This window comes from Notolabrus celidotus, chromosome 19 (genome assembly GCF_009762535.1).
Source record: "Notolabrus celidotus isolate fNotCel1 chromosome 19, fNotCel1.pri, whole genome shotgun sequence".
NCBI lineage: Eukaryota > Metazoa > Chordata > Actinopteri > Labriformes > Labridae > Notolabrus > Notolabrus celidotus.
In genome coordinates, this window is record NC_048290.1 from 3,199,714 (window position 1) to 3,213,225 (window position 13,512).

Sequence of the window (13,512 nt, forward strand, 5' to 3'; positions counted from 1 at the left end):
TTTTTCTTTGTAGATTTTCTTTTAGGTTTGTTTCTGCATAAGTTATCAAATCCTATGATCATATGCCGTAGACAGACGTCCTCCTGCTGTGGACGTTCCAGACTCCAGCTGATACGGACGTGCTGGACTCCAGCGGCAACAGCTACTACGACTCGTCTCATCACTATCACCGCTCCCTCTCTCTCTTATTCTCCTCTATCCCTCTTTCCAGACCCAACTAGGTCTCAGCAGATGTGTGTCTAACATGAGTCTGGTCCTGCTCGAGGTTTCTGCCTGTTAGAGGAAGTTTTTCCTCGCCACTGTACCTAGCTAAACACTGCAAGGTGCAATGCTCATAGTGGATTAAGGTGGGGTCAGAGAAGCGTCTTGAGATAACGTTTGTTGTGATTTGGCGCTATACAAATAAAGATTGATTGATTGACTCATGGATGAGTTAAAAATGAATTGTTTATTTACAGAAGGTAGTCTTATACAAATTATAAGCAAACTCATCCATGCTAAGGCTGACATGCTGTAACGTCTTTGTTTTGTCTTGTTTTGTGTGTGTGTGTGTGTGTGTGTGTGTGTGTGTGTGTGTGTGTGTGTGTGTGTGTGTGTGTGTGTGTGTGTGTGTGTGTGTGTGTGTGAGGATTTTCACTCTACTTTATCTATTAAAACTATTAACTGAGTACTTAAAGGTGCTGTGAGGAACTTTTGTTTTGTATCGATTCTGGCGCCCCCCTTGTGGACAAAGTGATACCTCTTATCTCTTGTCCTATACATGCAAAAGTAGTGTTTTCAACAAAAACCTCATCCTGTTGTCTTTTAACAGTCAACTTTATCAGGCAATGTGATTCTTTTCCATGAAAACAGTCAAATAAAGGCTGTTTCTGAAGCGAGATGTCCATCAGCTGGTCTGACACCTACCCCCTCAGGGCGGTTTCAGGCACTCAAAATGACAACAGAGAAGGTGTCAGTGTTGTTGCTGATGGTCTTGTTTGCTATTGAAGGTTATAAAGAGGCATCGGTATCATTTTCAGTGTGTTTCTCAGACAGTTCAAAACTCCTCACAGGGCCTTTAAGCGAGTGTCTAAAAATGTATGTCCCCAACTGCTGCCTGAGATCCTCAGGAGGTGACCGGGCCTTTGCAGTCAGGGCCCCGTCACTCTGGAGTGACCTGCCGGAGGAGATCAGGCAAGCCACATCTTTGTCCTCTTTTAGAAACACACTTTTTAAAATGTGCTTTTACTTCTTAACTCATCACTGACTTTTTAATTTCTGTACGGTTTTTATTATTGTCTTTTTACTCATTTTAGTTCTCCTAACCATTGTCATGTGTTTTTGTGTTTTCACTCGCTATGGTTTGTACTCTGTAAACCTGTTTTTAAAAAGGTGCTATATAAATAAATGTATTATTATCATATTTATTAAATAAAAAGTATAAAAAAAGAGAACGGCACTGGATGCAACAGTTGAAACAGTTATATTTTCCTGAGAAATATATTTTAATGTTCTTTAAATTTGAAAACTGAGGCATGAAGATGTGTGTCATCACCGCTTTTACACTTTAAACTGGTCAAACGTTAAACTGTGCACACACTCTCTCGACCGTCGCTCCTTTATAAAGTTATTTACAGGAACAATAAGGAACTTTCGGCTCACGACAGATACTTGTTTCTGTCACAATGAGCCTTTAGCGTCTGACAAATACAATTACTGCGTGTCATTTATCAACAAGGCAATAAATTAGTCACAGTGGAAGCATAAAAATAAACAGATCAGCAGTGTATTCATGGTGTGATATAAAGACAGTGTTCAAACACCTTCGTTTTACAGTGTTTGAAGTGATACTCACTAATAACTGGAGCAGATCTGCGTGTGCGATGGCCAGACGGCGTTGGCAGTCTGGGATCATCATTCTGGACTCCTGCAAGACCTCCATCTGAAAGCACACAGAGACAACATCAGTGTTTGTTATTAAAACGTACCCCCGCACAGCGCCGCTTCTCATTCTTCATCACACAAACAAAACATTATCGAGCACCCGACTACTGACGAGGAATTTAAAAAGGCACACATATTGGCTGGCTGTGTTTCTCTGCAGCCGTGTTCCTGACAGCAGCGTGCAGGGTGTCCCACACACACACACTCTCTGTGTGGTTAACATCTCCCAACAAGCCGGCGCTATGAAAAATGTTATTGAGTTATCGATCGGGCAGGGAGTTGGGCAGCAGGGGAGCACCTCGATCTGACTGCACACCTGGATAAATGAAGCAACCCTGAGCCGAGGGCGCCGTGATCAGGCGTAAAGAGGTTTTACTACGCCTGGAGTGAAAGTGTGTTACAGCTGGGGGGGGAGAACTTTCACAGCCGCGGCTAATGTGGAATTCCCCCAGCTGGCACCCTAAAGAGCAGAGAGGAGCTGGCTAACGCTGTCAGACACACTCACTCATGACAGATGCTTCCTCACCTGGCCCTCTGTCGGGCTGGAAAAGTCAAAACATGGATGCATTTACACGGCTCTGCACACTAACAGGCTCTCAGATGAACTCATACCGCCGGCAGGCTGGCAGGAGAACTGACACGCCGAACAAAAACAGCGGACAACTAGTGGAGTTTGTTGCCATCCAGATGTGACAAGGTGAGGCAGAGTAAGCAGAGTGGTGCAGAAACAGAGAAAAGTCACGGTGCCCTCTCGGTGCAGTGGAATGATCCCATCAGTGCGGGATAAAGACGACACTTACTGCGTATTGATTCCATTAAAATAAAAACCTCTAATCCATCCTGCCTCAGACCTCTCATCTCCAACCATAATCCATCTGGCCTCCCAATCTCCCCGTTTAACACCAGCCAAGCCCGCAGCTCAGCCGGAGCAGCCGCACTATGAATGAACAAACAAAACAAAGCACACGCTGAATTTTAATGCTACCAGTAAACATTATGAGAGCCGCGGCCAGCTCTGTAGTTCCTCCCGGCCAGGAATACACACATTCAAAATCTAAATTAGCCGGGAGCACGAGCTGGAGCGCCGTGACCGCCACATATTTAGGTACCGTCCGGTTAATATGGAGCTAAAGAACGGCGTTTGAAGGGAAATTTGCCTCATTTTCAATCATTTCTCGTCTGCCTTCTATCACAGTGATCCTGAAACTGTGCTGCAAACAGCTGATCAAAAACAGAAGCATGCAGAGGAGGTTATGGACAAGGTCATGTTTGACAGTGTTTCTGTAGATCTGGATATTCAGAAAAATAACTGGATGAGTAAATGGAAGAAGGAGGGCCCAAACTTTTCAGCCTGACCCCCAAAATATAGGTGCCAAACACTTACAACCCCCCACTGTCCCTCACAGTGATTTAATGTGGCTTCATTTAGCTGGTCTGCAGAAAATGATCCTACCTATATGAGCATGTGTCTGTGTTTCCTGTGCTGTTATGAATTAATCTGCTGCTACTGATGCTTATGATAATCAACTGTTCACTAACCCTAAACTTAGGAGTCATCTGGAAACAAAGAAAGGCAGAAAACTCATTACATTTTCTATTTTCAAGGTTTTATTTCAAGTGTAGCTACTATTTTTGTCCATATTCTTTTCTATAACGGGTAAAATGTACTTTTAGATAACTTAAAAAAGGACATCTCACAACCCTCCATTTGTGTCTTGCGACCCCCCACGGGGTCCCGACCCACACTTTGGGAACCCCTGGCCTAGACTGTTGGTGGTTCCTTGAACTCTGTCTGAGTGCTGATGTCTTGGTGGACAGTTTGTTGAGCCTGCAGTGTATGTTCTATGTTTGTCTATGTCTGTGGAAATGCAGGAAGGTGCTGTGGAAAAGAATTTCCCCAAGGGGACAATAAAGTCTAAAGTCTAAAGTTGCAGTGCATCCTGGTACATGTAGGCAATGCCAACAAGGCAGGAAGCTAATTTTTTTCCAGAGTGGCTGTACACAGATCTGGGTAAAACAGTGTAAAGAGTGAACAATATTTCATTATATCAGTCAGGTATGTTGGCTTCTAAGACTTTCTATTTGGCATGAAATACAAGCCTGAGCCTGATGGGGATGGCAGTAGTTTTGCAAGAATTTGGTCACAGACTAAACATTGTTCAAATCGAATATTTCACCTGGTGATGACTTCTGTACAACAAAGTTTATAGCAACAGCTCAAATGGTTGTGATGCTACCAAAATCCATGGATGTGAACATCAAGGAAGAGTATGTCGACGTGTGTCTTGGTACACAGCTACAGCTATGAACATGTGGCTATGTAGCTATGCTAACTAGCGCTAGCACTTATCCATGATAAATAAAAATCATCCACTAGATCTTCAAATCTGCAGACGTGGGGAGTAAAACCGACCTTTGTGTTTATTAAGACAGCCTACAACTAGCATGCCTCCCTCCTAAGCTCCTTGTTAGCACACGTGTGTGCAGGTAATGAAAAACGGAGGAGGGATTCAGTATTATTTTATACAGTCTATGGGCTGAACAAGCTCCGAGCTCTGACTCCGTGACAGACTGGATATTGTTGTTACGTAACAAAAACACGGAAGTCTGAAACGGCTGGTTTCAGCACACATTTACAGAAAGGTGGAGAAATCAGAACAGGGGCAGAATGGATTCTTTTCATTCTCGGGGGGTTTGTAGACAGGGACACATATTTCAGGTAGAGAACCATTAAAAAGTCCGTTTTGCATGATATGTCACCTTTAAGATACAAACTAACTAGTTTCAACGTGTGGTTTAGGGAGGACTTTACACCCTAACTTAGGACTCAACTTATGCACAGCTGGTGCAACAGGCTGCAGATATCTTTCTTTAATGTAGCTTTGGTGCGTCTGTTTGTATTATGAATATGTTGTGTTTTTTAAGTGTGGTTTAAAATGTGTCTTCTTGTGTAATGTTGTGTTTTAAAGACACATTTCTGTCTGTTTCATGCATAAAGTAGATAATAAAGTAAGTTCTATATTCTACAAGCTGTACCCATGTTTCTGTCTGTCTTTGTTTGACTTTCCTGTGCAAACAATCCTTACACATCCTGCAAAAACACAACATATACATAAAAAAGCATCATGTACATTTCTCTATAAACAGAGGAAGTTAGTCTTGAAGATGCTGCACTGCTTTTTCCAGTGTGCAGATAAATGATGGAGGGCCAGCAGGCATAGTGACAGATAATGGAAAGTAGGTTAGGGACACTAAATCACCAGCATGTGTCAGTAATTATCAAAGTCCTCTAAAGTAACATGATATAATTACATCTGCATGAGGCGGATTACAAAATCACTAATGATTCTCCTCTCAAAACCTAATTCTTCATTATCACTGTGGACCGACCTCATTACATGACTGAGGGGCGGCTCAAATCAGCGAGATAGAATCCACTTCCTGATTGAGATCAACGGGAAAACCGCCGGTGATAAATGCTTCGAGTAAAGATGTTCAAATTAAGACGCATGATTGTGGCACAGATTAAAAGAAGAAGCTGAACACGGGAGATTCATACCTGCTTCTTGATGACATACTCGTCTTCTCCCTCAGTTTTCAGGCGCTCCACCTTCGCCTCCTGCTGCTTCGCCTCGGTCTTGTACGAGATCTTCTCTTTGGCCAGCCTGCAGACGACGACGACGGGAAGAGAGGAAAAGACGGTTCACAGTCAGAGGCAGTGACACAGTGTTGTTCCATCAAACGTGAAACATAAACGCACAGCCGCTCAGACACATAATATACGAAGAGCCGTGAAAAGGCAGGCTGTGATGGTCACCTTTTACAGACAAGGCCATCCATTCTCATTCTCTCCAACGCTCCTCTGACTGAGGGGGACACGCCGAGATCATCTCCCGCAGGATGGGAAGATACACACATTCAATAACAACAAGGGGACGCATCATTCCTCCTCACAGAGCAGAATATCAGCGTGGGTTTTGATCTAAAGACGCTCAGGATGGGACGAGCATGCAGATCATAAAAATGTCCCTGAACAGCTGAGGGAAATGTGCAACATAAATTGCACTTTGATGCTGATCTGACGAGAGAAAGGATTCATATCTGGAACAAACCTCGACTTTTACACTGAAATGTAAAGGAGGAGACGTTGGTGTTTGTTCAGGATCACACTCTTAGCTATTAGAGAGCCTACTGTCGAACACCGGATCTCACAAAGTCTTCTCTTTCATGCCATGTTTATAAAAGTAAATGCTTGATATAATCAGAATAACGTATTAGTGAAGAGGGTTTGTATTGGCGCAAAAATTAGACTCAGTATTCCTTGATTTTGTGCTGCTGGGTAGACAATGCTTGATAATATCTTCTGAAGGTGCCAAAATCCTGTCTTTGTTGCTCAGTCGCTTGCACCATTCTAATGTATATTTAATAACATATTATAAACACCCCAGCATTTAATACAACTATATCTAATGATATAGCTTAGAGCTATAAAGAGCTGTAAAAACCAAATTGAAAAAAATGGAAAAATGTTCACAGTTATTACCCTGCATTGTTAAATACTTGATTCTGATTGGTCAAAACCCCATGACTAGGGTGATTCATTCTCAATAGCAAAAATGAAGCCAGAGACAACTTGATCACATGTCACGTCATGTCATATCAATCCACAGCCTGTTGGCACTGTGGCAAAAGTGTTATTTTCAGGCTGATATTAAGAATCAGGAAACAATGAAATCAACCAGAGACAAAGGCTGTTGTCGAAAGTAACCGCCTGCTACATACTACATACTTGATGCAGTGTGCAGTATGTACTGCATACTGCGTTTGAAGGTAGTATGTAGTATGACTGCTCTGTTGGATCTGTTCTGCAGGGTGTTGGGTCAGGTGCCGCTCGATTTTGGTTTCAGAAAGTGGAAGTAAACAACGGCCAAGCTGATAGAGAAACTGCTTCTTTAGCATCACTTATGATTTAAAAAATTAAGACATGGGGCACCGTTGGCCTAGTGGTCTAAGCGCGCGCCCCACACAAAGAGGCTATAGCCCTTGTCGCAGAGGTTGCAGGTTCGGTTCCAGCCTCGACCATTTACTGCATGTCCTCCCCTCTTCTCTACTCCCCACATTTCCTGTCTCTCTTCAGCTGTCCTATCCCATAAAGGCAAAAATGTCTATAAAACATATCTTAAAAAAATAAATAATTAAGAAGTAATTTATATGGAATTTAGTAATCACAGTACTTAAAAACTGAGTGCCTCTGTCATATATGAAAAAGAAGAAGTGTAACTTTAGCGCTGTGCATTGTGGGAAACAGTACATGAGGGAGACTCAGTACGCTGCATTCTCTGATATTTTCCCGAATCAGTACGATGCCCGGGTAGTTTTGGCATACTGCAGATTTTGCTCATTCACATACTACATACTGGATTTTGGGCAAATCAGTAGAAACTACTAGTATAATAGAGGGTTTCAAAAACAGCCAAAAACACTCCTCCTCACATCAGAGTCTGGCTCAACCTGTCTGGATTCCAATCTGCATAACCACCTGTTCACTATACATTATCCCTTACTAGTTTTTCATTAACATTAAATACTTAGTGAAAGCTTTATTGCATCTGAACTCTCTCTGTGTTGAATCACAGCAGCAGCTAAACCAACGAAAGACAAACGCTTGTTAAGTGTATCGTAGACCTTATCACTGGGCTTATCTGACTCCTCTATCCATCTTTAAACACACACACACACACACACACACACACACCTACACACACAGGGACACACACACACCCATTTTTAGAGATTAATTGATCATCAATTCAGTCCCTAATTCAGACCAAGTCAGGTGGTAAATGGGCCTCTTTTCCTTGATTGTTAGTGAAAATGGGGCCTGAGTACATTGATAAATTTTGATTATTTATCAATTACGGACCAAATGGAACTAAATCTATTAAACAGACTCTGACCCTGATTGGCATAATGGAGTTTGAAAATATCGCTATTGATAATGATTCCCTGCTAATAGTCTTTTTCCGGCTGTGCTCCTGCTTGTCGGAATGACAACACAAATTTAATTTTTCATAAAATCAGCTGCTTGTGTGTGTGTGTGTGTATGCGTGTGTGTGTGTGTGTGTAAGTGAGTGATCCTTCATTAATCAGTCACATTACCGGAGACCCTTCCCTCCGTGTTGCTGCTCCTTGCTTTGCCGAGGAAGCCAACGGCACTCTGTCATATTTTACATCAATTACCACTCATTCTGATCCGCCTCCATCAAGAAGCTTTTAAACAGGCGGCGTCTGCACTCTCGGGCTTGATGCAGGATGAGTGATGTCACCTGTTTGGAGTCAAAGAAGGTGCCAAAGAGAGAGAGAGGGGAAAGATGGAGGAACGAGGCTGGAATCATTTGAATAAAACTGAAGGACAGTCTAATAACAAAATGTCCATTCCTCCCTTCCACTCCTGATGTTAATTTCTTATTTCTCCCAGACTTGGAGCGCCGTGTGAATGAGGGGTGGGGTCGTGGCTGGTTTTAAATAGACCTGCCACCTCAGGCTTAATGGAAAAGGCAGCTCTCTGGAAAATAGAAAAAAAAAAAGGGAATTAGAGCCAGCCGACACACACACACACACTCGGCCGCCCGCCTCCTCCAGCACTGTATTTTTGAGCCGCGGTGTAAGTCTGTGCTGGGACCGGAATGACAAAGGCAAATTACTGTTGTCATTTTATTAAGGGCATCCGCCTCGCTAGGGCAGAAAAGGCACTGACTGGAATGTGTAGAAGCCACTGGAAATAGGCCCGGCTAAAAGAGCAGGCAGGTTTCCTCTAAACTCCAATATAGAGAGAGGGAGGAGGGCGGGAGGAGAGACGGAGGAGAAGGAGACTGAACGAGGGAGGGACGCAAGATTATAAAGAGACAAAAAGCATCGACAGTCCTTACATTTAAAGTGTTACAGCTTAATTAAAAAGGTCCATGACAGGGGGGGCAATGAAATGTCTTTAAGTGGATGTGTATAAAACCTATCACACGCAGGAACAGCAACAAAAGACAGCTATCCTTCAGTTTTTTGCTGAACATGAAGGACATTTCAGAGCGCTTTTGTAAAAGAAAATCAAAAAGGAAGAGTGAAAGTGATCTCTATTATGTTCCAAAGAGGAAGAAAGTATGGAAAGAAATATCATCATTATGAAGTTTATTTTGTAGACATGAGCAGCAGCTCAGCTAGCAGTAATAATACTGAACCTGAAGCTGCTACATTGAGTGGTTTCAACTTTGGATTTATCTGCTCACGTTAAAAATCGGGTTTGGTTCACCCCACCCCCTCACATGGGGAGTGGTTCCTCGATCTAGGTAGGGTGGCCTCATATGATCAACTTTTCTTCAGACAGACTAACAGGTGGAATGATTATCTTTTAAAGTGGAAGAGTTACCAGATCTTTATTATCAACTAACGAGGAAGATTGTGGGTAAGGTGTTCGTCCATACATGTCCAAAGGTTAGGTTTAGGAATAAGGTCCACTGACGAAGCTCGAAGGTTAGGATTAGGCAAGGAACCCGAGTGGTTAGGGTAAGGGTTGGGTTAGGCAATAAGTTGTGAAAGTTTGTGGTTTTTTAAAAATCTATTTGTGTTTATTGTCATTATCATTATTTTGTTGCAATTTCATTTGTTTGTTTATTCATTTTTTTCTATTTCCTGTTTGATTGAAGCAGATGCACCATTTTTTTCTGTTTTATGAGTTTATAAATTTCTGTAAATTTGTATGAATGTTGCAAAAAAATGAAAAGGGCAATAAAATTGTAAATCATAAAAAAAACGGTATTCCTGCCAGACGGTGGCGATGGAGCGCCTTAAAGCTGTTTGCAACCGCATTAAGTAACAGAAGAAGAAGAATGCTAACAGCATTAAAGAGTGAAAGAGATCGAAAACATAAGCAACAGTCACTGGAAATACATATGTAGTTGTATGAAATTCAGAAACCGAGATAATCAACATTGAGGTCCAGACAGACGCTACGAGTATCCACTACTAGCATTTTGGCTTGAAATGTACATCCCTAGTTAAAAACCTTATAAAAAATAACACTACAGATCTCCTCACATATGATCCCACCTCAGCTCCTAGACTACTGAAATACTGTCTCCGTTTTCACTTGTTTTAATTAGCAGGTGTGTTTGTTTAGAGGGCGATATATAGATAATTAGTCTCTCTGTTTCAAAGTGATGAACACTTATAAGTCAACTTTACTTGAAAACAATCTACTCGAAACAAGAATAGTCCATGTTGGTCCTGGTTGTTACAGAAGACTCTTTAAGATGATAAGATGATGCTCTTTGGGAAATCCAGCCTCCGTCATCACCGCCTCACTCAGCCTGTTTGTAATGTGAGCCTCATCAAAACTCAATCGATAGCACATTACACTGTCTCCATCGACAGGAGGGAATTAGAGGTCTGTCTGATGGACGAGAGATCCTCACACACCATCACACACACACACACACACACACTACCATTCAGAGCCCATTATCCCACCAGGCCTCATGTCTGCACTGCTTTCCATTCCAGCATGGTAAATCTGGCTATTGTGCAAATTTGGGCGCTGGTTCAAAGTCTATGAATAGGCTGGCTTAGAGTGGATGGTGAACCAGACAGGTCCTTCATCAGATAGATGTTGTTTTGTCCCATTTCAAATGTGTCTGGACATAATGTACAAAATATATATTAAAAAAGATGTGTTAGGGATTTATGTTCATGATCTGTCCTGGTGTAGGAGTCCATTTCACCATACCGACAAATCTTTAGGCTACACAAAGACAACCAAGAAAGAAGCAACAAGGCCAAATAAAGAGAAAATAAAAGCATCAAAACAAGGAATAAAAATGAATATTTGACTTATAACTCTTATTTGATCAATTTCATATTGCTATGAATGTTCTTCTTACTCACTATCTTTGTTCTACAGTCAGCCCACAAATTTTCTTTTTTCTAAAATCTGATTTGAAAGATGATAAGATGTGTTCATTTAAGGATTCAAGGTTTTTTATTGTCATACCAACACAAGCTGTCGCGTGAGGTGGAACGAGATTATGTTTCTCAGGTCCTGTTTCAAAGCCACTATAGGAAGACACAATTAAATCAGAATACAAGCAAGAGCATTTCGACTGCAAGGAGCAGCATACATAAACAATAATAACTATAAAAATATGAATATAAGTATTGTGCGTATATGAGGAGAATAGACTGATTTGAGTTTGGTATGTGAATAGTACAATTGAATGTGCAAATGTACAACGTGCCAATTCCTGTTCAAGACGCTGTTGTGGACTTGGTCCAAGTGGTGTTGTCGTACCTGTACCTTACACGTGTCCATGGTTTACTCTAGTAGAAGCACAAAGGAAACGTCACTCAGATCAGGCAGTTTGTTTAGTGGTGGTTATGATGGGTACAGTGGAGAAGGATTACCATTCTCCACCTGAGAACTCATGGCCAGGTTTTTAAAGTAAGAATGATTCATATCGCTTTAAATGTTTACTGCACAAACTTCCCAAGAAATCACGTAGAGGTATGCTGCTAACTATTTGTTTTACTCCAGATGAACATTTCAAACAAAGTTTTGCTTGTTGAAACTTAGCTGCTATTTTTATTCAATGGCTTGATGTTCAAATTACACTTTAAAGATGGACGAGTGATTGAGGTGAATTATTGTCACATTGTTGTTTTTACTGTAGCTGTGGATTCATGAGGGGCTTGGTGCAATATGGAAATAATTTGAATGTTGTCTCACTGTATAAAGCCTGGCTGACATTCTTCCTTGTCATCATATATTTTTGATTGTTCCTATTATTCTTACTATTATTTTGGAGTTGCATATGTACACTTATGTATTCTTGACTGCACCGTATTCATAAATGCAAGCACTCCAGTACTTTAACTCAGTTTATCATCTAACTAAGCAACTTCCACTTATACTGGAGTAATATAAGACCAGGAATATGTATACTTTGATTAAAGTAGCAGTAGTTGTGTACTTTGTCCACCTGTTTGCTCCTGGCTTCTGTAGATATGCTGACTCACTATGATTGTGGAATCATGACTGTGCAGATATTCCTTACATCCCCTACGCATTCACATAAACACCATCAGTTCAGGCTGGCTGGGAGAAAGCCTTGTTAAGGATCATTACACATCCACAACCTCAATAAATAATCAGCTAAACAATGCTCTTATAATATAAATACAATAATAAAGTGTCTGTGTAGCAATCTTTCAATCAAAATTAAGGTATTTTATAACGTTAGATGTTGTCTTTTGGATTATTTCGTGTTAATAATCAAACTTTGTAATTAAAAACAACGTTAATGTCATTTTTATTTATGTGTTTGAGGACCAACAAAAGCATCCACACCTTTCAAAGATGCTACTACGCATGTCAAATAGACAGCTAACGAGCATTAGCATTGGACAACATCTGGAAGTTTTAAAGATAAACACAATAAAATATGACTTTTATTAAACACTAAGTTAGTATGTTTAAAATATGTGTTTCCAGTCATAAATAACGTGGAGAAACTGAATGTAAAACAAAAGACAAACTGAGTAGACGCCCATGCATCATTAGGCCGCAGCAAAGCCCCGGCATCGAGTTAGAATGTGTCCGAGAAACATGCTCTCTTCGCGGGGAGGTTTCCTGCCGAGCTAGCCTGTTAGCATGACAGAGCTAGTTAGCTCACAGCCGTTAGCTGACCGTTTGGACCGTTAGTGGCTCTCTGGACAGTAAAAATCCTCCTGACCTGGAGGGATAATCCTCTTACCTCTTCACGATGCCAGTCTTTATCCTGATCTGCCGTATTCTCGGGTCTGCCATGGCCGCAGGGAGTGTTTATTGTCCGGATGAAGAGTACTGCAGCAGCTAACTGTAAACCGTGCTCAGGTGGAAGTCACAAGCCAGGGATGACGAGCTGATTGCAGAGAAATCGATCAGGAGGAGTAGATGATTATCGAGTGAGTGGATCAGGCTGAAACATGCAGAGATAAACGCTTTAGGGAGTGAGTTCTGGTCTTATAGACCTCATTGACTGACAGTGTAACCACAGATCTATTTATCTGCTGTTTTAATTGGTGTTGTTGCTCTGTTAGTTTGTCTCAGACCATCTCTCTCTTTCTGCATCTCCCTCTATCCCACCATTAAAGCCCAACATGGTCAAGAAACATAGACTGTATAAATGTATGTCAAGAAATAGCTGTTTAAGAGCTTGGTTCGGCCTCTACTTGTAAAAAGGGAGTTTTTTCTTGCTACATATTGACAGTTGGTTTGCTAATGTTGGGTCTTTGTGGTGTAGTGGGTGTCTTTAGATATACATGTGCATGTCACAAAATTAGAGCTTTTTTTTTGTCATAAATTAGTTTAAAAAAAACAATAAAAACATTCATATATAAACCACTCATTGCATGTAAATTGAAATATTTCATGTGTTTTGTTTTTATATAGACAAAAACCTTGGAAAAGCTCATGACAATCAGAAAACGGAATATTCCCATTGATCAATTAAAAAAATAGATTTAAACAAAGAAATGTATTGCTGCATTTATACTCTGAAAGCT

At 41.1% G+C, this 13,512-nt stretch overlaps 1 protein-coding gene across 1 annotated transcript in view; it reads right to left on the bottom strand.

Annotated features, from left to right (window-relative positions):
- Nucleotides 1-12,962, bottom strand: part of tbca (tubulin cofactor a) — a 17,469-nt gene extending 4,507 nt beyond the window's left edge. The window contains exons 1-3 of the mRNA XM_034709342.1: nucleotides 12,723-12,962; nucleotides 5,483-5,588; nucleotides 1,835-1,921 (exon numbers count right to left, since the gene is read on the bottom strand). Of these exons, the coding sequence (XP_034565233.1) occupies nucleotides 1,835-1,921; nucleotides 5,483-5,588; nucleotides 12,723-12,775 (246 nt within the window). The 5' untranslated portion in view covers nucleotides 12,776-12,962. The remainder of the gene's footprint in view (nucleotides 1-1,834; nucleotides 1,922-5,482; nucleotides 5,589-12,722) is intronic.
- Between the last annotated feature and the right edge of the window lie 550 nt (nucleotides 12,963-13,512).